The sequence below is a fragment of the Spermophilus citellus genome, assembly GCF_964194105.1.
Source record: "Spermophilus citellus genome assembly, chromosome: 4".
Taxonomy (NCBI): Eukaryota; Metazoa; Chordata; class Mammalia; order Rodentia; family Sciuridae; genus Spermophilus; species Spermophilus citellus.
The window spans coordinates 109,010,768-109,034,368 of NC_138185.1; the positions used below are offsets into that span (position 1 = coordinate 109,010,768).

The following is a 23,601-nucleotide window of genomic DNA, read 5'->3' on the forward strand; positions in this document are numbered from 1 at the left end:
CCTCTGGCCTGCCTCCAAAACTTGCGTACTTTTCACTTCATCATGCTATAGAAATGTACACGTGGAGACAGAATCGGGGAGAATATAGCCTTTCTTCTCCTTTCCATGTCCTGAAGGTTAACTAACCCCTAACCTTTTTTTAACCATTTGCTCTAGATATTATTTGCGAGGGAAGCAGCTACATGCCTTAAACAAACTAAGAGAAAAGGAAATTTGGAAAGGAAAACAAAATAAATCAGAGTCAAATTCTGTCTTTTATGAGGTAAAGGAATCCTGTAGACATCTGCAAATGCAGATGGTATGGTAGAAAGATTCCAGCATTAAAGTGAGCAATCCTAGATTCTAGGTTGAGTTCTAACACTGGTTCTGTCTGTAACTCACTGTGTGCCCTTTTTTTAAAAAAAAATTTTTTTTTAAATTTTTCGGCGGACACAACATCTTTGTTTGTATGTGGTGCTGAGGATCAAACCCGGGCCACTTACATGCCAGGCGAGTGCGGTTCCGTTTAAGCCACATCCCCAGCCCACTGTGTGCCCTTTGGCAAGTCATTCCAAGCCTCAGCTTTCTCACTTGTCAATGGTGAAAATTCTCCCTACTTAAAGAGAATTGCTCCAAAAGTCAAATAAAATAATGTCAGGCAGAATTATTAGTCTCCTGTTGCAGCCAGACATGGAATATCCTGGTAAATCCAAGAAGGCAGGGCTAGAAGTCTTCCTAAGACACTTATAAAGCATAGTAGAGAGTATCTGGCTATTTGGGAAATGAACACTTCTAACTGGTACCAATGGAATGATTATCCAAGTGAGTCAGAAATAGCATCTTTGCATCTCCAGAGTATAGCTTACTGTCTGGTACATAGTAGACATTAATTTAATGAAAATATTAATTAAAAAGTACATGAATTTTAAAAATGTATTTGTTAATACTTGGGATTGAACCCAGCACCAACAAATAAACTACACCCCTAGCTGGATTTTTCCTTTACTTGTAGCTTCACTTTTGTCTTCAGCTGTAAAATATTCTATGGCATAAAGAGTCAAAACAACTAAAAAAAAAAAAAAAAAAAAAAAAAGAATAAAAAAGACTCAAACAACTTAATCTTCAAACCTACAGAAGAAAAGTGACTGGCAAATTTAACACACTTAAAAAATAATAGTGACAACGGAACTTCAGGGAAACTCATGCAATGCAAGCTCTCTGAGCTAATCAATCTATTCCTTCTCTCATAGAGATGAATGTCTCTCCCAGAATCATCAAATACTTGAAAAAAATCTCAGCCTGGACATTCTAGGACCACCAAATCAATGCCAGCAACTATTTACCTGAACTTTAGTTACATGAAGAAAAAAAAATAACCCCTTAATTTGCAAAGCCAATGTTTAGTCCAATTTTCTGCTACAATTAGACACAATCACCAAGATATAAAAGTAATGGAGAACTACTCAAACTTTCCCACCTCAAAGAAAAACAAGGGTTTTCAGAATGAAATGGCCAGATGAGTGTCAAACAGATGGGGAAGAAATAAATAAATCAAATACAATTACACTTATTGCTAATGGTTTGAAATGCTAATGATAAAAAGAAAATCTCCAAAGTTTCTAGAGAGAAAAGTGGAGTTACTAACAAGAATCAGACTGTAACTGCTCACTAGCAACAATGACACTTAGAAAACCATGTAGCAATATCTGCAAAGTATGAGGAAACATGATTTTTGATCCTATAATTAGCAAAAGCATCAACAAAATTTGAGAATATACATTTTTGGCATATAAGAGTTCTATAATAACTTATGATAGTCATTTCATAAATGGAACCATTAGCATGCTTACTAAAAGACACTACTGAAAATTCCCTACTTACCCAATCTTTCTGGTTCAGTTTAGCTGCTTCATTATACACTTCAGTGGCAGCTTTATGTTTTCCCAAAAGAAATCTGTAAAAGATGCATTTTCCATAATTATTACCTCAAAATTCTTAGAAGTCTAACTTCACTAATCCCACTTTTTTTGGGGAAGGGAGGTACTAGGGATTAAACTCAGGGGGCACTTGACCATGGAGCCACACCCCCAGCCCTATTTTGAATTTAGAGACAGGGTCTCACCGAGTTGCTTAGCACCTTGCTGCTACTGAGGCTGCTTTGAACTCACGATCCTCCTGCCTCAGCAACCCAAGCTGCTAGGGTTACAGGCATGAGCCACATTTTGTTCATATTACACTCTCTGGAAATTCTAGAAGACATTTTTCTTGGGCTGGTCATGCTAGAAAGGCTAGGCAGGCTGCTGCACACCAACAGCAGAAGCTGTCTTGGTAAGCACTGCACTGGCAGCTGTTCCAAAGCCTTCATCTCATTATACACCAATTTTGGTGAAAGTGTTCTATTATTTTTTTTTTCTATAATGTTCTATAAATATAGACCAAAAAAGAAACAAGCCAAATGATATAAAATTAAGCAAGAGCTGCCATCATTTATCAACATCATCATTTTTCCTTGATACTGGATCATGAACAGGAAAACTGCCTCTATGTAAAAACAGTGGAGGCATAAATGACAATGTAGGGAAGAAAATGAAGGAGGGAACCCTAATGAACACTCTACTACTCTGGAAAAGGAGAATCTGACACCTTATAAATATTTTGGAGATTACTTCCACTTAGAAAACTTTAGGGCATCCATACAACAAATACTAAAATACTTCTCTGTGTCAAGTATCATAATAAGTGTTGAACAGCAGACCAGGAAAATTCCATGGGTTGCCAATATGATTAGAGGACTTAAGGTACAAGATGGTGTTATTTATGTGATAAGCAGTATGACTGTTCTTCAAATTAGAATGCACAATAACTACAATATCTGGTTTCGGTAGTATTTTTGTTTATTTGTTTTGGGGTGGGTTTTGTTTTCCCCCAGTGCTCAGAATTAAATCCAGAGGCACTCTATCAGTAACCTATATCCCAAGCCTTTTTTATTTTTTATTTTGACCATTTCCAGAGAGGGTCTCACTAAATTGCTCAGTCTGGCCTCAAAGCTGAAATTCTCCCTCCTGAGCCTCCCAAATTGCTGGGATTACAGGCACATACAATCACACCTGGCAAAATACTTAGTTCTTTGATACTACTTTATCCTTTTTTCTCAAATATCAAGATTAATCCACATTCTTCAAATGAATCCCATTATACCTATCAAGCCACTTTCCTCCACTGTATCAGTCTGCCAGCAGCAGGCTCAGCCTAAGAATGCATTTTACGTTGTATTCCATGACTTCCTTAGGGTCTCCAGGCTGCCAATACTCACAAAGATCTGGCCACCTGCTTGAGGTTATCAGCACACTGAGGGTTAAGAATCGCACATGTCTGAAAGAGTTCTAGGGATTCCTGAATGTTTCCTTCCAGGCGAAATATCAATGCTGCCAAGAAAGATAAAATAAAATCATGTTCTAGGAAACAGAGTCTGGCATCAGAAAAATTGAAAAATGGGAAAATGGAAAGCCACATGCAAAATATCCTTTGGATAACTATGTCTTAAATATAATCATGTATTACTTCAGATGGTTGAAACAAGTAAAACTGACATAAGCTAAAACTTCTTATAAAATAAGGTTAACTCAAACCTCCCTATCCTCTAAGCATCCACCACACACAGATATCTTTGCAAATTATCACAGAAACTTCACAAGAAGAACATGTTGAGGGGGCTGGATTGTGGGTCAGTGGTAGAGTGCTTGCCTAGCACACGTGAAGCACTGGGTTCGATTTTCAGCACCACATAATAAATAAATAAATTAAATAAAGGTATTGAGTCCATCTACAACTAAAAAAATAAAAATAAAAATAAAGAACATGTTGGGCTTCCTCATCAGATACTTTATTATAATTCAGACTTCTACTTCACAATGTACAGAAAGAAACCCAGAATGATACAAGTGGAATCAATACCTCATGTCCAACAAGGAGGTTTTGTCAAATCTTTTTATTATATTAGTTTTCAGTAAAGTGACCTATTAAAACCATTAATTTTTCTTAGGCCTAAGTTTTCAGAAGAATTTATCAGACACTGGGAGTCTAGAACTTGTGATATTGACAATAAAAGAGCAAATTTTTTTTTTGCCATGATATCCTAAATGTTTCAATATCTTACAAATGATATCAGAAAAGCTTATATTAGTCTGAAGATTATAAGCAATGAATGGTAAGCAAACCATTCATTTATACTTAAAAGTCAAAACAGAATTCCTGGAAAAACTGAAGAATGCCACTTTGGGCATTAAAGAGTAAAATTTAAGTGGATGGTTCCTGTTTTGGTTTCTGAAGAGTTCAATTTATCATCTGATTTACCCTATACAACTCTAGGCTTCTTCTCTTCCTCCTGACTTCTTTACAAAATCCTCAAAGCCTTTTCTCATATCCTTTAGCTAGACTACAAGGAACTCTTCCAAAGCATTTTCTGGCCCTGAAACCACAGTGTGAGATAGTGATCCTAAGCATCCATTCTGAAAAAGAATGCACAGGAACTTACAAAGGGGTGAATGATGGTAGTAATTTTTTGCATAGTACTAATCACTTCTGAAGTCAAAGAATTATGTTCAGATTCAAAAAATACTGAGCAAGACCTCAGTGGAACATTTACTTGAATTTAAGTATTTCATAAGTTGGCCTTTTTCCAAGAACCTAAGCCAAGTATATTTCTCCATTAGGAAGAAATATGTGACTTACCTTGGACATAGATAGCATACTCACACAACCCCTGAGTCTCCTGAAGCTGTTCTTTGATAATGGCCTGAAAGAGGAAGAAAAATACCTCAGAATTTAAAAATTTTTTTTTTTTTTTAGTTGCAGATGAACACAATACCTTTATTTATTTATTTATTTGTTTATTTATTTATTTTTATGTAGTGTTGAGGATCAAACCCAGTACTTCACACGTGCTAGGCAAGCACTTCACCACTAAGCCACAGCCCCAACCCCAGAATTTTTTTAAAATCTCAACTTTTGTTGGGATTACTGTTTTTAGAATAGGGTTAACAAATTACAGGACTCACAAGCTACTTTTGTACAGCTCTCAAGCTAAGAGTGGTTTTTACATTTTCAAAGAGTTACAAAAAAATAATAAAAAATAATAAGATACTACATCTGGCCTGCAAAACATTAAACTATTTAGCTAGGCGGGGTGGCTCACACCTGTAATCCCAGGGTTCAGGAGGCTGAGGCAAATTCAAAGCCAGCCTCAGCAATTTAGTGAGGAGTGAGGCCACAAACAACTGAGCAAGACCCTGTTTCTAAATAAAATACAAAATAAATAAATAAATAAAAGGCTGGGGATATGGCTCAGTGGTTAAGTGCCCCTGGGCTCAATCCCCAGCGCGCACACACACACACACACACACACACCAAAAAAAAAAATTAAACTATCTTACTACCTGGCTTAGCACAGAAAAAGTTTGCCAACCCCTGTCTAAAATCTAACTAGCCAAGCTATTAAAATGTGAGATTTTCAAGGACCATGATAGATGCCAGTGATTCCCGGATAAGTGAAACATAGCCTCTTTGTTTTTTAGTTGTAGATAAATACATACCTTTATTTTATTTATTTATTATTATGTGGTGCTGAGGATCGAACTCAGTGCCTCACACATGGTAGTCAAGGGCTCTATCACTAAGCTACAACCTCAGCCCACCATAGGCTCTTTTTACTACTATGGACTAAACCCAAGATGCTATAATAGCTCAGGGGGCAAGCATCTGATTCTATGAATTAGGGAAGGCTTTCTGGATTTGTTTCAAACTTCATGTTGGCAGGAGCTGGAAGAGAAGCTGAGATACCAAGACCTTCAGAGAGGAAGACTTCAATTGCCATATCAAAAAGTTTGAGTGCAATGGGGAAAAGTTTTAATCAGGAAAAAACCCAATTCTGTTTGTTATACAGAAATATCACTTTGGAAACATGTTAAAAACAGAATGAAATGAAACAATATTAAAGGCAAGGTTGGTAGAACCCTGGAGGTAGTTTAAATTGTAATAATGAGGATTAAGGCAGGAAGAGGGGAGAAAGTAGACAATTTCAAAAGGTGGTAAGAGAAGGCTCTCCAGACTTGATGATTATCAAGAAATGGATGAGGGAACTGTGACACATTCACAACTGGGTGAATGATGGATGAAATCCATCTCTGAGATGGGAAATGGGATAAGAAATCGGTTTAGAACTTGATGATTATCAAGAAATGGATGAGGGAACTGTGACACATTCACAACTGGGTGAATGATGGATGAAATCCATCTCTGAGATGGGAAATGGGATAAGAAATACGTTTAGAAGGGAGCAGATTAATTCAACCACAGGCAAGTTGAATTTGAAATGCTTGTGGACATTTCAAACTGATTTGGAAATCAGGAAGAAATGTGTTGAATGAACAAAGGGATCAAGCAACTAGGAAATCCCCAACTCTTGAGAAATAATTAGAAGGCTGGGCAGGGTGGTACACACCTGTAATCTCACTGAGTGGGGAGGCTGAGCCAGGAGGATCACAAGTTTGAGGTCAGCCTGGGCAATTCAACAAGACTCTGTCTCAATAAATAAAAAGGACTGGAGAAGTAGCTCAGTGGTAAAGGGGCTCTAGGTTCAATCCCCAGTACTGTTAAAACAAACAAACAACCAACAACAAAAAAAAAAACACCACCCAACAACAACAACAACAACAACAACAACAACAAAAAAAACCCAGCAGCAGCAGCAGAGGAAGAGAAGCCAAACAAACAAGGAAACTGAAAAGTGGTCAAAATGAAAAGGGAAACAAAAAAAAAAAGGGTAAAATCACAGAAGAAAAACAGAAAGAGAAATTTTCAACATTTTTACTGGCACTAAAGATCATTATTTCTTTGCACTGTTTAAAAGCCAAAATTTAAGAAGCATCACAAAGCTCTGAATGCTTAAAAAAAGAGACAACACCATAGATTTACTTTGCATGTTAATACTACTACCATCTGACAGCAAATTTGTAACATATAACAGTAAAGATGGAAAATAAATGGTTTTTATTTAAAACCTTTTTTATATTTACACAAATGATGATCAACCTCACCATAATTAAGAGAATTATCTTATCTATCCAAAGATCAAAAAAACAGATAACACAGTGAGGTAAACATCTGTTTCCATCAAGAAACCAAGAAGTCCCAAAAAATGACTGCCCTTTCAGATTTGCCTTGATATGAGAAGATACATGGAACACACCTGAACCAGACCCAAAAAAGTCTATAGTCAAACCTGGCCAACCCACAGTCAATCTGGAGGCCCATGAGCAATTAATAAATGCCACTAAAACTTTAAGGCAGCACTATCATAGCAAAGCTAACCAATATATAATGTGTAAGGAAGGATGAATTCACATTTTATTAGTGGAATATCAACTGCCATACTGTGCTGCAGACAGTTAGTTGCCTACCCCACAGCCTGCCTCCCATTTCCTCTTATCATTGCAGCCTCTCACCTTGCACGCTTCATAATCCTTCCGGATATAGTGGAGATGTATCAACCAGTTCTGCTTCTCCAAAATAGGAAAGTCTGGGACTAGAGAGCATATTATGACTAAACAAATGACACAAGCATTATTCGATTATTTTCCTTTTAGTGTTGTTCTATGTCTAAATAAATCTTAAGCATATTGCAATACCTCAATTATTCATGCTGCTGATTATAAGAATATATTATAGTGCATCAAAATATATAGACTATTAAACTAAGAGATACTTGTCCTACTATTACACATTGGATATATGTTTTTTTTCTCTAGAGTTTTTGTGTCTTATATAACATCAGTTTTTCACATGATAACTTGGCCTACAAAACAAATCTCTTCTCTCCCCCCCCCCATGATTATAGAAGGTGATTAGGAAGTCTTTTAATGACGATTTCAGAAATATTTCTAACAAAATATGTTTAACATAGTTAATGTCATACCTGATCGATCAAAGTACCAAAAACACTGTAAATAGTTAAACACAATCTTTAGAAATAGCTCAAATGGGAACATTATACTGTTGCTTAAGGAATAAGAAGTCAACAATGAAAAAAAAAATCTATTTGAATCACCGAATATGGCTCATGATTAAGAAACTATAAAATCAGTACAGGTAAAAAAAAATTCATTAATAAATCATTTTTCTATGGTATAAAGGAGAAGGATCAACACCTGCCTTAGAATAGTGATAACCTTGAGAAAGAGGGCAGAGAAGATTGGGAAAAGATAAAAAGGAAACTTGAATCTAATGCTAACTTCTCAAAAAAATAAAAAGCTTTAAAGTAAAAAATAACTGAATGTTTTTATTTTTAAATCTGGCTGGTGACATACAGTACAATTCTCTCAGTAGAACTGCACTTCTAAAGGGCCTTTATGAGTTCCTTCCTCCCTCCCTTGCTTTTTTCCTTCCTTCCATATTCGGGATTGGACCCAGAGGAACTTAACCACTAGCCACATCTTTGAGACAGGTCTTGCTAAGTTACTTAGGGCACTTGCTAAGTTGCTGAGGCTGGCTTTGAACTTGTGATCCTCCTGCCTTAGCCTCCCTAGTCACTAGAATTACAGGCATGCACCCCCGCACCCAGTTCTATTTGATATTTTTCTATCACTTGTTTCCTTCCTTCTCTGCCTACCAGATCTTAGCCATTCACATTCTGTATAACCACTTTCTGAATTAAATTTACTGTTAAAAACCACACAAATCAGGGCTGGGTTTGTGACTCAGTAGCAGAGTGCTTGCCTAGCATGTGTGAGTCACTGGGTTCAATCCTCAGCACCATATATAAGTAAATAAAAAATAAAGGTACATCAATAACTAAAAAATATTTATTAAAAAAACAAATCACTGAGATTGAAGATGTGTGTATATGCGTAAAATGGGTAAAGAAGTGCATAATGAAGAGTACTGGGACAGGTGGCTTACTGAGTAATCTTGGACCAACTTCTCATATTTATTTATTGTGGTGGGAATCAAACCCAGAGCCTTGCATAAGCTAGGCAAGTACTCTACCACTGAGCTACATTCCCAGTCCCTTGACCTACTTTTAATTGTATGGCCTATCCCTCTGTCACTTAGGCATTAAAGGAAATAAGTAAAAAAAAAGGAGGAGCCACCAAACCATTCTGAGTTTAAACATTACTCTATACCATTGCTTCTACAGCCTAAAAATTTATAAAATGTAAATTTTCACATCTTGACTATTATTAAAATGTCACAATAAAAGAAAAGTCATGTTTTGTATTCCTGAATGAATTTACAAGGTAAATCAATGGCCCAGAGGCTCACAAAATGGAGTTCTACAAATCAGAAGGGGAGGCACCACCAAATCTAATGCTAAGAGTAATTTAGAGATGTAATTCATCTAAAAACTAAAAGAACTTTAGCTTCATCAAAGACCTCATAGACCATTTTCACTGTTTCATAACTGTCCTGCTACCAAATGGGGGACCTTAGGAAATTTAATCTCATCTGTAAAATCAAGACTCATTAATTCATTCAACCAATATTCACTGACTGACACGTTCTAGGCCCTGGGGATACAGAAGTGAATAAAATTGACTCTCTGATTTCAGGGAGCTTACAAATGGGTGGAGTAGATAGAAGGGGGTAGGGATGCTAGCAGAAGGAACAGATGATACTAAAATCTTATAAGTAATATTTTTCTACGAAGGAAAAAAGCAAGAAAGGTCAGAGAGTACACGTCTAAGGATCAAACTTTAAATAACACACTCATTCTCATAGAGGATTGAATCATTTCATATTTTAAAAAGTTCAAATAGTAAACCCTAAAGAAACTGTAGCTATTATTGTTGCTATTATTTTTATCGTCATTATTCTTTAATTATTCTCTAAGATGAAGGAATCATAAATACCTTAGAAATCACTAGTCTATGAATCCTGAATTTAAAGTTAGAATTTTTTACCTGTAAACATGTAAGTTGCATTTCTTGTATTCCAAATCATTGTTCACTCCAACTCCCCCTACAATCAGGGACACTAGTTTTTACATGTTTTCACAGATATTATGAGATATTATGAGACTTGTCTATTTCAAAAACTCTCCAAAGAAGACAGCCACATATATGCAAAACAGAGCCTCCACTACCTTATGACACACAGTGGTCATCTCCAAACTATTATTAAAATGTCACAATAAAAGAAAAGTCATGTTTTGTATTCCTGAATGAATTTACAAGGTAAATTAGAGGTTTATGTTACCACAGAGGTCAGTGACCTGGTAATGAAGGGAAGACGAAGTAATGCCTTTTAACTAGTTGTAAAAATGACCACCCTCAGGGCTGGGGTTGTGGCTCAGCGGTAGAGCGCTCCTCTAGCACGAGTAAGGCCCTGGGTTCGATCCTCAGCCCCACGTAAAAATAAAATAAAGGTATTGTGTCCAACTACAACTAAAAAATAAATATATTTTTTAAAAACCATGCTCTTATCTCCAACTCTACAGTGCCCCTCTAGCATCCTACTAAGGCAGTAAGAGCAGAAGGCTGGCAATCTGGCAAAAATACTCTCTTGCCCCTTCTCTTTTCTTGCCTCTTTCGTGACATCTCTTACCCCTCTTTCTTCCTTTAAGATTATAAGCCCAACATATTTAAGCAATTCCATAAACAGAATAAACATGACCCCATAAGAATTCTCCTCTATGGCAAATGTCCTAGGTGCCAAATATTCTTAGAAGTGGCCCTAATACAAATCTTTATATTAATCTTGGGTTAATGCCCAAGTTTAAAATTTGTGACGGAATCCTGGGTAAATGAAAGCTAAGCAGGAAATTACTGTGGTTCAAATTTTTAGTTGAACGTTTTCCTAAAACAACTAGGACTTTTCTAAGAGCACTATAAATAAAGCCTTGAGACTTTCAGATATGATAAATAAATTCAGCAAAGTAGAATACAAAATCAACATATAAAAATCAATAGCTTTTCTTTACACTAACAATGAGCTCACAGAGAAACCAGAAAAACGATTTCATTCACAATAGCTTCAAAACATAAATACATACAATATAAATACCATATTCAGAAATAACTGTAACCAAGGAGGTAAAAATTGCTAATTTTCTATGATGAAAATTACAGAACACTGAAATAAAAAATAAAAAATGACACCAGAAGATGGAAATACCTCCCATGTTCATATATTGGCAGAATTAATATTGTTAAAATGGCCACATTACTGAAAACAATCTATAAATCAATGCAATCTAAATCAAAATATCAATGGCACAACCACTTGGGAAGCTGAGACAGGAGGATCTCAAGTTCAAGGCCAGCTTCAGCAACTTAGTAAGGAACTGTTTCAAAATAATAAGTAAAAAGGGCTGAGATGTAGCTCAGTGTTAAGTGTCCCTGGTTTCAATTCCCAGTACAAAAAAGTAAACAAACAACAAACAGTCATCATAGACTAGAAAAAAAAAAATTCTAAAATTCACGTGGAACCCAAGTTGCCAAAACTATCCTTAGCAAAAAGAATATTTCTGGAGGTATCACAATACCTGATCTCAAAATATACTATAACAGTATCAAAATATACTGTTTTTATACCAGCATGGTACTGGTAATAAAAACAGACAAGCAGACCAATTGAATAGAACAGGGAACACAGAGACAAAAGCCAGTACTTATAGCTAGCTGATTCTTGCCAAAAACATACCATGGAAAAAAGCCTCTTTCAACAAATGGAGCTGGGAAAACTGGATATCCACATGTAAAAAACTGAAACCAGATTCCCCCCCTGTCTAAAAATCATTTCAAAATAGATGAAAAAAAATAATCTCAAAAAGACCTAAAATACAAGGCCTGAAACTTTGAAACTGCTAGAAGAAAACAGGAGACAAACTTCAAGACATAGATACAAGGCAATGATTTCCTGAATAGCTAAGGAAATAATAGCAAGAATCAACAAATGGGATCATGTCAAACTAAAAAGCTTCTGCATAACAAAAGAAATAATAAACAGATTGAAGAGACATACTACAGGATGAGAGAAAACCTTTGCCTGCTACTCTTCCCACAGAGGGTTAATATCCATACTATATAAAGAACTCAAAAAACAGACTGGTGATACAGGGTATGGTGGAGTGCTTATTGGCATGCATGAGGCCCTGGGTTTAATCTCCAGTACTGCAAAAAAAAAAAAAAAAAAAAAAAAAAAAACTAAAAAAACTTAACACTAAAAAGCCAAATTCATCAATAAATGAGCAACTAAAATGGCTAATTCTCAAAGGAAGTATCAACAGCCAATAATTACATGAAAAAATGTCCAACAACTGAGAAATGCAAATCAAAACTATATTGCAATTCCGGGGCTGGGATTGTGGCTCAGAGGTAGAGCACTCACCTAGCATGCATGAGGCACTGGTTTGATCCTCAGCACCACATAAATATAAAATAAAGACATCGTGTCCACCTATAACTAAAAAATAAATATTAAAAAAAACTATACTGCAATTCCATCTTACCCCAGGCAAAATAGCTAGATCAAGAAATACAAAAAAAAAAAAAAAAAAAAAAAAAAAACACAACATGCTTTTGAGGACTCAGGGGAAAAGGAACCCTGATATACTGTTGGTGAGAATGTAAATCAATACAGTCATTATAGAAATCAATATGAAGGTTCCTCAAAAAACTAAAAATAGAACTATTATATGATCCAGTGATACCACTCCTGGGTATACACCAAAAGGAATTAAAATCAGCATACTATAGAGATACCTGCATACCCATGTTTACTCCAACACAATGTACAATAGCCAAGTTATGGAATCAGCCTAATGCCCGTCAATGGATGAATGGATATATATACAAAATGGAGTATTATTCAGCCATGAAGAAGAAAAAAATCATGTCATTAGGAAAATGGATGGAACTAGAGATCAAATGTTAAGTAAAATGAGCCAGATTCCCTCACATGTTTTCCCTCATATGTGAAACCTAGGACAAATGAAAGCAGAAGGGAGACTATTAGAGAAAAAGAAGGAAATGAGGGAGAGGGGAGAGTAAGTAGGGCAATGGGGGTGAATATAATCAAAGTATGTTATATATGCACATATGAATACGCCACAATGAAATCCATTGTTCTGTATAATTAAAATGTAGTAATGAAAATTTAAAAGTAAGGCCTTCTTTGTTAAAGACTAGCAGACATGTAGCACATTAGAGTTTTTATATGTAGAATTCCATTCTTAATAAAGCACCAAGCCTAGCTATGGAATCTAAAACAAATTATTTGACTTCTCTGTGCCTTCATTTCTTGTCCCCCATTAGATATTCACTGGAAAACATGAAAGATCTCAAAGTGGTCATTGAATAAACGTTAATTTCTTCATATCAAATAGTAATTCTAACACTTTTCTACATTAATATAGCATCTGGGACAACAAAAGATGTAACACAAGACATTTTTACTGTTCTGGGCTTCTATATTGGTGAGAGTCTAATGAAGAAACAGAGAAACCACTCGAGGATTTAAAACAAAAAGACAATGATGGGATAAACAGTAATGGAAGAAATGAGAGGCCTAAAAGAGAATGGTGAGACTGCTCAGGTAGCACGAGCAAAAATCCACTACCACCCCTAGGACAGAAATAGAAAGGGAGCTAATGTACTACTACCCAGTACCCAGGGCTGGAATTACCTAGAGGAAACCAAAAAAGAGGTTGGTCTGACTGGCAGGAGCAAGAGAAGAGAAACTTCCAGAGATGACCCCTATTCCTCCAACTTCCCCAAGCAGAGGAACAGTGGGGACAGGCTCTGGTGTCTCCTTCCTCTTCCCCTCTAGTCTCCTACTAGTTCCTCCCACTTGCTGATTCAATCAAAAACTGCGAAAGCAGGACTCTGGGAAGAAAAGGCTCCTGCAAGAGTCAGCTTCTCATAACCAAGCAGAGAAGAGAAGCTGAGGAATGATCTAAAGACAAACTGGCCCAGGATCAGCAAAAACAAACTCTGTTCAGGAACATAAATAATGGTGGAAGAAGAAGAGACTGGGCTGAATTAATATTGAGGACACACAAGAGAAACTGTTTTTTAATTCTTTTATTAAATTGTTGCTATCCAGCTTGCTTCTTATGAGCCTTAAAATGGGATGAGGAAGAAAAAAGGTCATATAAAAAAACAAATTAATTACAGTTTTTCTCTATATTTTAGATTATTGTTAAATTACTTCCCCAAAATAATAAGTTGTATTGTATCCTTTTTAGTTGATTGTATCCTTTTTAGTGTTAAGTTTTTTTATTGTATTTTATATGTTTATGTGCGTATGTGTGTTTCAAAGTGCTTTCTCCCATATTATTTCACTAGTGAAATAAGGCTAGTGAGTCAAGCAATTCAGGTACTAGTGCCATATTACAAATAAGGAAACTAAAGCTCTAGAGGTTAAGTAATTTGCCCACAAGCACCAGCTAGTCAGTCAGGGCTCCTAGGGTACTAATTAAAGCACATGTTAGTTTCAGCCTAATATTAAAGACCTTTCTCATTTTAAAATGTATTTGGGCTGTCAACTAACGTAACTTAGTAATATAAAATAAATAATGGTTTTAAAGTTTTTCTATTATAAACGATATGACTTTTATTATACGAAAGTAGCAAAATTTTCAAATAGTTCTTAAAAATACGTAGTTGGAATTTTAAAAAAATACATAGGGGAATATGGGAATATAGCCCTGGTTTGATCCTTAATACCACACACATACATACAAAAGGGCAAAAGCCTTTACTATGGCACTCTCTTTTATTATTTCTTCTTAATAAATTGTTTAGGTAGATAAATTCTACAAACTTTTTGATAGGAATTATCCATGGTATTATTCTTTGACAGAGGGAGGCCATAAATAAAGCTCTAAAAGTGAAGAATATTAATAAGCTGATATTATACCAGATACATAAATATGAGCAGTGGAACTTGTGTAGGAAAGAATAACATATTTCTTGCCAATATAAAAGAGTGCACAAAAAGGCCTTTTAGGACACTAAAATTTATAGGGCCACAAATAAGGACCAAAATATTCTTAGTTCAGGTAAAATATAAATGTTGTATACTATAGCATATGTATATGTTTTTAAAACCTTTATTTGATACAAAGGGGATTATATTAAAACTATTTGGAAAACTGAATATTTACTGAGCCTAAATATACCTTCCCAGGTAACCCTGGAACTCTACTCCTCAGTACTGTCTATTTACTAAAAAACATGTATAAGTTTCTTCATGATGACATTATTCGAAACCATCTCAAAATGAAAATATCCCAAATCTTCATCAAGAATAAACTGAGGTATAGGCTGGGGTTGTAGCACATGTGAGGCAATGGGTTCGATCCTCACCACCACAAATAAATAAATAAAAGTATTATGTCCATCTACAACTAAAAATATTTTTTAAAAAAAGAATAAACTGGGGCTGGGGATGTGGCTCAAGCAGTAGCGCTCTCGCCTGGCATGCGTGCGGCCAGGTTGGATCCTCAGCACCACATACCAACAAAGATGTTGTGTCCGCCGAGAACTAAAAAATAAATATTAAAAATTCTCTTTCTCTCTCTCTCACTCTCTCTCCTCTCTCACTCTCTCTTAAAAAAATAAATAAATAAAAAAGAATAAACTGAGGTAGACCCATAATGGAATACTATGTAATAATGAAAAACAACCAAATGCTATTACATGCAACAAAATAGATGAATGTTATAAAATAAAATTTTGAACAAAGCCACCAGACATTAGAAAGTATATACTGCATGAGTCCATTTATATTGTTTAAATGGAGGAAAAACTGATCTTCAAGAGAGAAGTCAGATACAAGTAGCCACTTTTATAGATCAGTTACTGATAGTAGGGGCATGATGGATGCCTGTGAGAAGCTGGTGATGGTCAGACCATAATCTAGATGGTGATTACATGGGTATGTTCATTTTGTAAAAATCCACTGAGCTGCACATTATGATTTATGTACTCTTCAGACTGTACGCTATATTTCAACAAAAAAGTATCAAAAATTATAGACAGAATCAAATACCCCCTCAAAGAAATTAATTTCTGCAATAACAATGCAAAAGAGGAAAGGGACACACAACTCAGTCTTAGTTAAGGGTTAAGATCTCCAGGAAAAAACACAGAAAGCATTAATCACAAAATAAAATAATAATAAATTATCCTTCATCAAAGTGAAAACCTCTCATCACCAAAATACATTAATAAAGTAAAATGTTAAAGATACACGATAGGGAAAAATACATATAATAGGAAAAGGACATATCTTCAGAATAGACAAATAATTTAAATAATTCTCACAAATCAGTGTATAAGAAAACAACCCAATTTTAAAATAGGGTTTTTTTTTTTTTGAGAGAGAGAGAGAGAGAGAGAGAGAGAGAGAGAGAGAGAGAGAGAATTTATTTATTTATTTATTTTAGTTCTCGGCGGACACAACATCTTTGTATGTGGTGCTGAGGATCGAACCCGGGCCGCACGCATGCCAGGCAAGCGCGCTACCGCTTGAGCCACATCCCCAGCCCCAAAATAGGGGTTTTTTAAAAATATTTTTTTAATTTATTTTTTGGTGTAGATGGACACAACACAATGCATTTTATTTTTATGTGGTGCTGAGGATTGAACCCGGGTCCTGCCCATGCTAGGCAAGCATTCTACCATTGAGCCACAATCCTAGCCCTAAAATAGGGTTTTTTAAAAAAAAGGAAAGAAAAAGAAAAAAAAATCCTTGAACAGGCACTTAACAAAAGGAATGACTGAAATGAAGAAGTGTTCAACACCATAAGTCATTAGGATCACGCAAATTAAAGTCACAATAAGATATTGCAACACTCACAAGCATGTCTAATATAAAAAAGAATGACAGCGGCAAACATTCGCAAGAGTGTGCAACAACCAAAACTCTCATATTATTGCTGGTGGGAGGGTAAATTGTAGAACCAGTTTGGAAATTAGTTTGGAAGTTTTGTACAAAGAGATAAAACATACACTTCACACATTAACCAGCAATTCCATTCCCTACACCCTTCCTCAAGTGAAAACACATGCCACATACACAATAAAATGTATAAATGAATGCTCAACAAAACTTTTATAATACATGTATAAAGTCATGAATTGGCATGGACATACTTTATATACAAAGATACAAAAAATTGTGCTCTATATGTGTATTAAGAATTGTAATGCATTCTTCTGTCATGTATTTAAAAAAATAAAATTAAATAAAAAAAAACTTTTATAGAAGTCAAAACTAGAAACACAAATGTGTATTAAAAGAAGAAAAAAATATGGCATATTCATATGACTTTATTTATTTATTTATTGGTACTAGGAACTGAACCCAGGAGCACTTAACCACTGAGCCACATCTTTAGCCTGTTTTTTATTTATTATTTTGAGACAAGATCTCACTAAGTTGCTTAGGGCCTCGCTATGTTGCTGAGGCTGGGTTTGAACTTGCGATCCTCCTGCCTTAGCTTCCGGAGACACTGGGATTACAGGTGCAGACCACTGCACCCAGAAAGTGTTTTTTAAAAGAACTACTAATAGTCGAGTGTGGTGGCACAGAATCCCAGTGGCTCAAGAGACGGAGGCAGGAGGATCATGAGTTCAAAGCCAGTCTCAGCAATTTAGCAAGGCGCTAAGCAACTCTGTGAGACCCTGTCTCTAATAAAATATAAAATAGGGCTAGAGATGTGGCTCAGTGGTCGAGTGCCCCCAAGTTCAATCCCTGGTACCGCCCCCCCAAAAAAAACTACTAATACATACATCACCATAAATGAATTTTAAAAACACTGTGTTTTGCAAAAGTTGTGTTGCCCAAAGTTAAATAATAGAAACTGTATGGCTGACTCTCTTTAAGTATAACTTATATGGAAATTCAAAATCAATTCATAGACAAAAATCAGAACAAGGGTTGCATTTGGGTAAGAGAAGGGAGAACTTGAAAATAACATGAGGAAACTTTCTGAATAATGAAATGTTTAATTTGCTCTGAATGATGAAAATATATATATATATATATATATATACACACACAAGTGTACACATTCATCAAAATTCAAAAGTTTTGATTTGTAGTTTTTACTAGCACTGAAAATAAAAAAAAAAAACAGGGAAAAAGTTCAGATGTATATACTACTTTTTGTGTAAATTACAAGTTAACACAATTCCTCAAGATTAAATATAGAATTATCATAACAGCAACTCTACTTCCAGGTGTGAATTCAAAGCTGGGTCTCAAACAGATATCTGTACATCAATTTTCACAGCAGCATTACTAACAGTAGTCAAAAGGTGGAAACAACCCAAATGTGCAGCAACAGATGAGTGGATAAACAACATGATATAAGTATATAATGGCATATTATTTGACCTTAAAATGGAATTAAATCCTGATACATTCTATAACACTTAAGTATAAAAAGCAAGACACAAAGGGCAAATATTGAATGATACCACTTATATAAGGTATCTATCCTACTCAAACTCATATACAGATAGTTGTTGCCAGAGGCTGGGGAAATGGAGAGATTGTTCAATGGCTACAAAATCTCAACAAGGGAAAAACAAAAAAGTTCTGGAGGTGGATAGTGTTCCTGGTTGGAAAACAATGTGAATGTACTCAACAACACAGAACTATACACTTAAAAATGGTAAATTCTGTTATGTGTATTTTAACACAATTAAAAAAAAACAATACAAAGGTGCCATAAACATATTTGGAAAAAAAGATGGTCTTTTTAACAAATAATGCTAGGAAAACGGTTATCCATCGAAAAAGAAAAAGACTAGATCCTTATCTCTCATCCTCCACAAAAATCAACGCAAAATGGATCAAAAACCTAGGAATTAGATTGGAAACTATGCAACTCCCAGATAAAAACAAAGGGTCAACACTCCAGCATACAGGTACAGCAACAACTTTCTCAACAGGACCCCTAAAGTTCAAGAAATAGTGCCAAGATTTAATAAATGAATAGTATCACATTTAAAAAGCTTCTACACGGCAAAGGAAACAAAAATGTAAAAAGACAATCTATACAATGGGAGAAAATCTTTGATAGCTACTCTTCTGATAGAGGATTAATATCCAGAATATAAGGAACTCAAAAAACTTAACATCCAAAATTCAAATAATCCAATTAGTAAATGGGAAAATGAATTAAACAGACACTTTTCAAAAGAAGAAATACAAATGACCATCAAATATATGAAGTGTTCAATATCATTAGCAATTAGGGAAATGAAAATCAAAACTACACTGAGATTTCATCTTACTCCAGTCAGAAAGGCAGCCAGCGGGTCCATGGTATGGGGCTTGCCCTACATGGGTGAAGCACTGGGTTCCATCCTCTGCACTACATAAAAATAAATAAATAAAGCAAAGGAATCATGACCATCTACAGCTAAAAATATTTTAAAAAGAAAAAAGAATACAAAAGTAATAAGTGCTGGAGAAGATTTGGAGAAAAAAGGAATACTTTTACACTGCTGGTGGAATTGTAAATTAGCACAACCACTATTAAAATCAGTATGGAGGTTCCTCAAAAGACTAGGAACCTGGCTCAAGCGGTAGCACGCTCGCCTGGCATGCGTGCGGCCCGGGTTCGATCCTCAGCACCACATACCAACAAAGATGTTGTGTCCGCCAAGAACTAAAAAATAAATATTAAAAAAAAAAAATTCTCTCTCTCTCTCTCTCTCTCTCTCTCTCCTCTCTCACTCTCTCTTTAAAAAAAAAAGACTAGGAACCAACATATGACCCAGCTATACCATTCCTTACCATTTATCCGAAAGAATTCAAGCTACCAACTACAGTGATGCAAACATACCATGTTTATAGCGGTACAATTCACAAGAGACAAACTTTGCAACCAGCCTAGGTGTCCACCAATGGATAAATAGATAAAAGAAAATGTAGTTTATATACAACGGAGTTTTTATCCAGTCATTAAAAAGTGAAATTATGTCATTTGGAGGGAAATAGATAGAACTTGAGATTATGTTAAGCAAAACAAGCCAAAATCAGAAGATCAAGCATCATATGTTTTCTTTTATATGCGGAAGCTGGAGAGGAAAAAGGAAAAGAAAGGATGGGTGATCTCATGAAAAGGAGTTAGTAGAGCAGAGAAAAGGAAGCAGGGGGAAGGACAGGAGGAAAACAGGAAATACTGGGGAATGATATTGACCAAATTATATTGTTTTATCACATGCATGTACAAATATATAACAACAAATCCCATCAATAGGTATAACTATAATGTGTCAATAAAAAAAAAATCTTGGCTCATGCATTTAATCAGTTGAATAATGAGGCAAAAGCCAGATTACAACAGGTTGAAAAGAGAATCAGAATTGAGGATGCAGAAACAAGTAAACTATTCTTTAAAAAAGCAAATGAAATGGGGCTGAGGTTGTGGCTCAGTGGTAGAGCACTTGCCTAGCCTAGCACGCGCAGGGCCCTGGGTCCGATCCTCAGCACCACATAAAAATAAAATAAAAAACAAAATAAAGGTATTTGTCCATCTACAACTTAAAATTTCTTTTTTTTTAAAGCAAATGAAAGAGTCACTCACTAGAATTAGTGAGTTTTGAATTAGTGTGTTTTGAAGACACTGTGGCAACAGTTTCACATGGACTGCAGATTGAATAAGATAATAAATAAATTAAGTAACTCTACAATTTTGTATACACAAGAACCAAATCATGGGGAAAAAGTAATGAAACCAACAAGATATTTCCATGCTTGTATAATTATGTCAAAACAGATTCTACTGTCATATATAACTAAAAAGAACCAACAAAAAAAGCATGTCTATATAAAATAAATTTAGGAATGAAACATATATAATCTGTTGATAAAAATGTTAAATCAGATATAGGAAATGACATATTTGCAGAATATCTATAATATTCCCAATATCCACAACCTTTAAATTCCTTAAAAATTACTGACACATAAAAATACAGAAAACAACCCAAATGTCCGTCAACAAAAAAACTGATAAACAAAATGTGGTATATACATAGAATATTATTCATCCTTAAAAAATGAAGATCCTAAGCTATCACTATTTGCCAACAAAATGATTCTATATTTAGAAGATCCCAAAAATTCCACCAGAAAATGTCTAGAATAAATTAATTCAGCAAAGTAGGAGGATATACAATCAACCCCCATAAATCAAACGCATTCCTATACAACAGGGATGAATCCACTGACAGAGAAATTAGGAACACTACCCCACTCACAACATTCTCAAAATAAAATAAAATAAAATACTTGGGAATCAATCTAACAAAAGAGGTGAAAAACCTCTATAATGAAAACTACAGAATACTAAAGAAAGAAATAAAGGGGCTGGGGTCGTAGCTCAGCGGTAGAGCGCTTGCCTAGTCACATGCAAGGCCCTGGGTTTGATCCTCAGCACCACATAAAAATAAATAAAATAAAGGTATTGTGTCCAACTACAACTAAAAAATGAATATGAAAAAAAAAGAAATAAGATCTTAGAAGAGAGAAAGATTTCCCATGCTCTTGGATAGGCTGAATTAATATTGCAAAATGGTCATACCACCAAAAGCATTTTATACAGATTTAATGCAATTCCTATTAAAATCCCAATGACATTCTTCATAGAAATAGAAAAAGCAATCACAAAATTCAACTGGAAAAATAAGAGACCCAGAATAGCCAAAGCAATCTAATAGCAAGAAAAGTGTAGCAGGAGGCATCATAATATCAGACCTTAAACAACACTACTGAGCCACAGTAACAAAAGCAGTGTGGTATTGGCACCAAAACAGACTTGTATATCAATGGTACAGAAAAGAAGACACAGAAACAAACCCCATAAATGGAGTTTACTAGACAAAGGCACCAAGAACATTCATTGGAGAAAAGACAGCCTCTTCTACAAATGGTGCTGGGAAAACTGGAAATCCATATGTAGCAGAATGAAATTGAACCCTTATCTCTCACCCTGCACAAAACTCAAGGACCTAGGCATTAGACAAGAGACCCTTCACCTACTAGAAGAAAATGTAGGCCCAAATCTTTACCATGTGAGCTCAGGAACTGACTCCTAAAGTGTAAGAAGTAAAATCAAGAATTAATAAATGGGATGAATTCAAACTAAAAACTTTCCTTTCAGCAAAGGAAACCAATCAATAACGTGAAAAGAAAGCCTACAGAATGGGAGAGAATCTCTATCTCTAGAGCATTAATCTCCAGGATATATAAAGAACTCAAAAACTCAATACCAAAAAAAAAAAAAAAAAACCCTCAAATAATCCAAATCAATAAATGGGCTAAGGAACTGAACAGACACTTCACAGAATAAGAAATATGAATGCTCAACAAATATATGAAAAAATATTCAACATGTCTAGCAATTAGAGAAATGCAAATCAAAACTACTCTAAGATTTCATCTCACTCCAGTCAGAATGGCAATTATCAAGAAAACAAACAATAATAAATGTTGGCAAGGATATGAGGGAAAAGGTACAATCATACATTGCTGGTGGGACTGTAAATTGGTGCAAACATGCAGATTCCTCAGAAAACTTGGAATGGAACCACCATTTGACCCAGCTATCCCACTCCTCACTTTATACCTAATGAACTTAAAAATCAACATATTATAGTGATACATACAGACACATCAGTGTTTATAGCAGCTCAATTCACAATAGCCAAACTATGGAACCAACCTAGATGATACACTTCAACAGATGAATGGATAAAGAAAATGTGGTATATTACACAAAAGAATATTACTCTCCCATAAAGAATGAAATTATGGCATTTTCAGGTAAATGGATGGAACTGGAGAATATCTTGCTAAGTGAAATAAACCCATCCCAAAAAACCAAAGGCCAAATATTTTCTCTGATTGGTGGATGCTAATTCACAATGTGGGGGGAGGGTAGGGAAAAACAGAGGTACTGTGGATTAGGTAGAGGGGAGAAAAGGGAGGGGAGGGGGTACAGGGATAGGAAAGATAGTAGAATAAATTGGACATTATTACCCTATGTTCATATATGATTACACAACCAGTGTGATTCTATATCATGTACAACCAGAAAAATGAGAAATTATACTCCATTCATGTATGATGTGTCAAAATGCATTCTACTGTCATGTATAACTAATTAGAACAAATTTTTAAAACATTAAATTCTGAAATGTTACAATGTGGCCATGAACCTTGAAAACAGGATACTGAGTAAAATAAGCCAGACACAAAAGGGCATATATTATACGATTTCACTCATATGAAATATCTAGACAAGGTAAATTCATAGATACAGAATGCAGAATGGAGGTGACCATGATTTGGGTAGAGAGGGAAAATAGGAAGATATTATTTAATGGGTACAGATTTTCTGTTTGGGATGATGAAATATTTGGGGGGGTTTTATTATTTATTTGTTTTTATTTCTTATATACATGACAATAGTGGAATGTATTACAATCATAATTATCCATTCACAGAACAATTTTTCATAACTGTGTATAAAGTATGTTCATGCCAAATTATGCCATTATACATGAGCTCTCTTATTATTTTTTTGCATTACAATTCTTA

The 23,601-nt window shown here is 35.1% G+C and overlaps 1 protein-coding gene across 6 annotated transcripts in view; it reads right to left on the bottom strand.

The window, feature by feature from the left end:
- Positions 1–23,601, bottom strand: part of BBS4 (Bardet-Biedl syndrome 4) — a 71,815-nt gene that overhangs the window by 13,818 nt on the left and 34,396 nt on the right. For 2 of the 6 annotated variants that reach the window (XM_081291784.1, XM_081291783.1), the window contains 4 exons: positions 7,482–7,579; positions 4,711–4,774; positions 3,293–3,404; positions 1,861–1,933 (listed from right to left, as the gene is read on the bottom strand). In XM_081291784.1, coding sequence (XP_081147910.1) covers positions 1,861–1,933; positions 3,293–3,404; positions 4,711–4,774; positions 7,482–7,579 — 347 coding nt within the window. Of the gene's footprint in view, positions 1–1,860; positions 1,934–3,292; positions 3,405–4,710; positions 4,775–7,481; positions 7,580–9,935; positions 9,994–23,601 lie in introns of all 6 variants that reach the window. The other 4 variants (XM_081291787.1, XM_081291786.1, XM_081291785.1 and 1 more) reach the window with 4 other exon arrangements.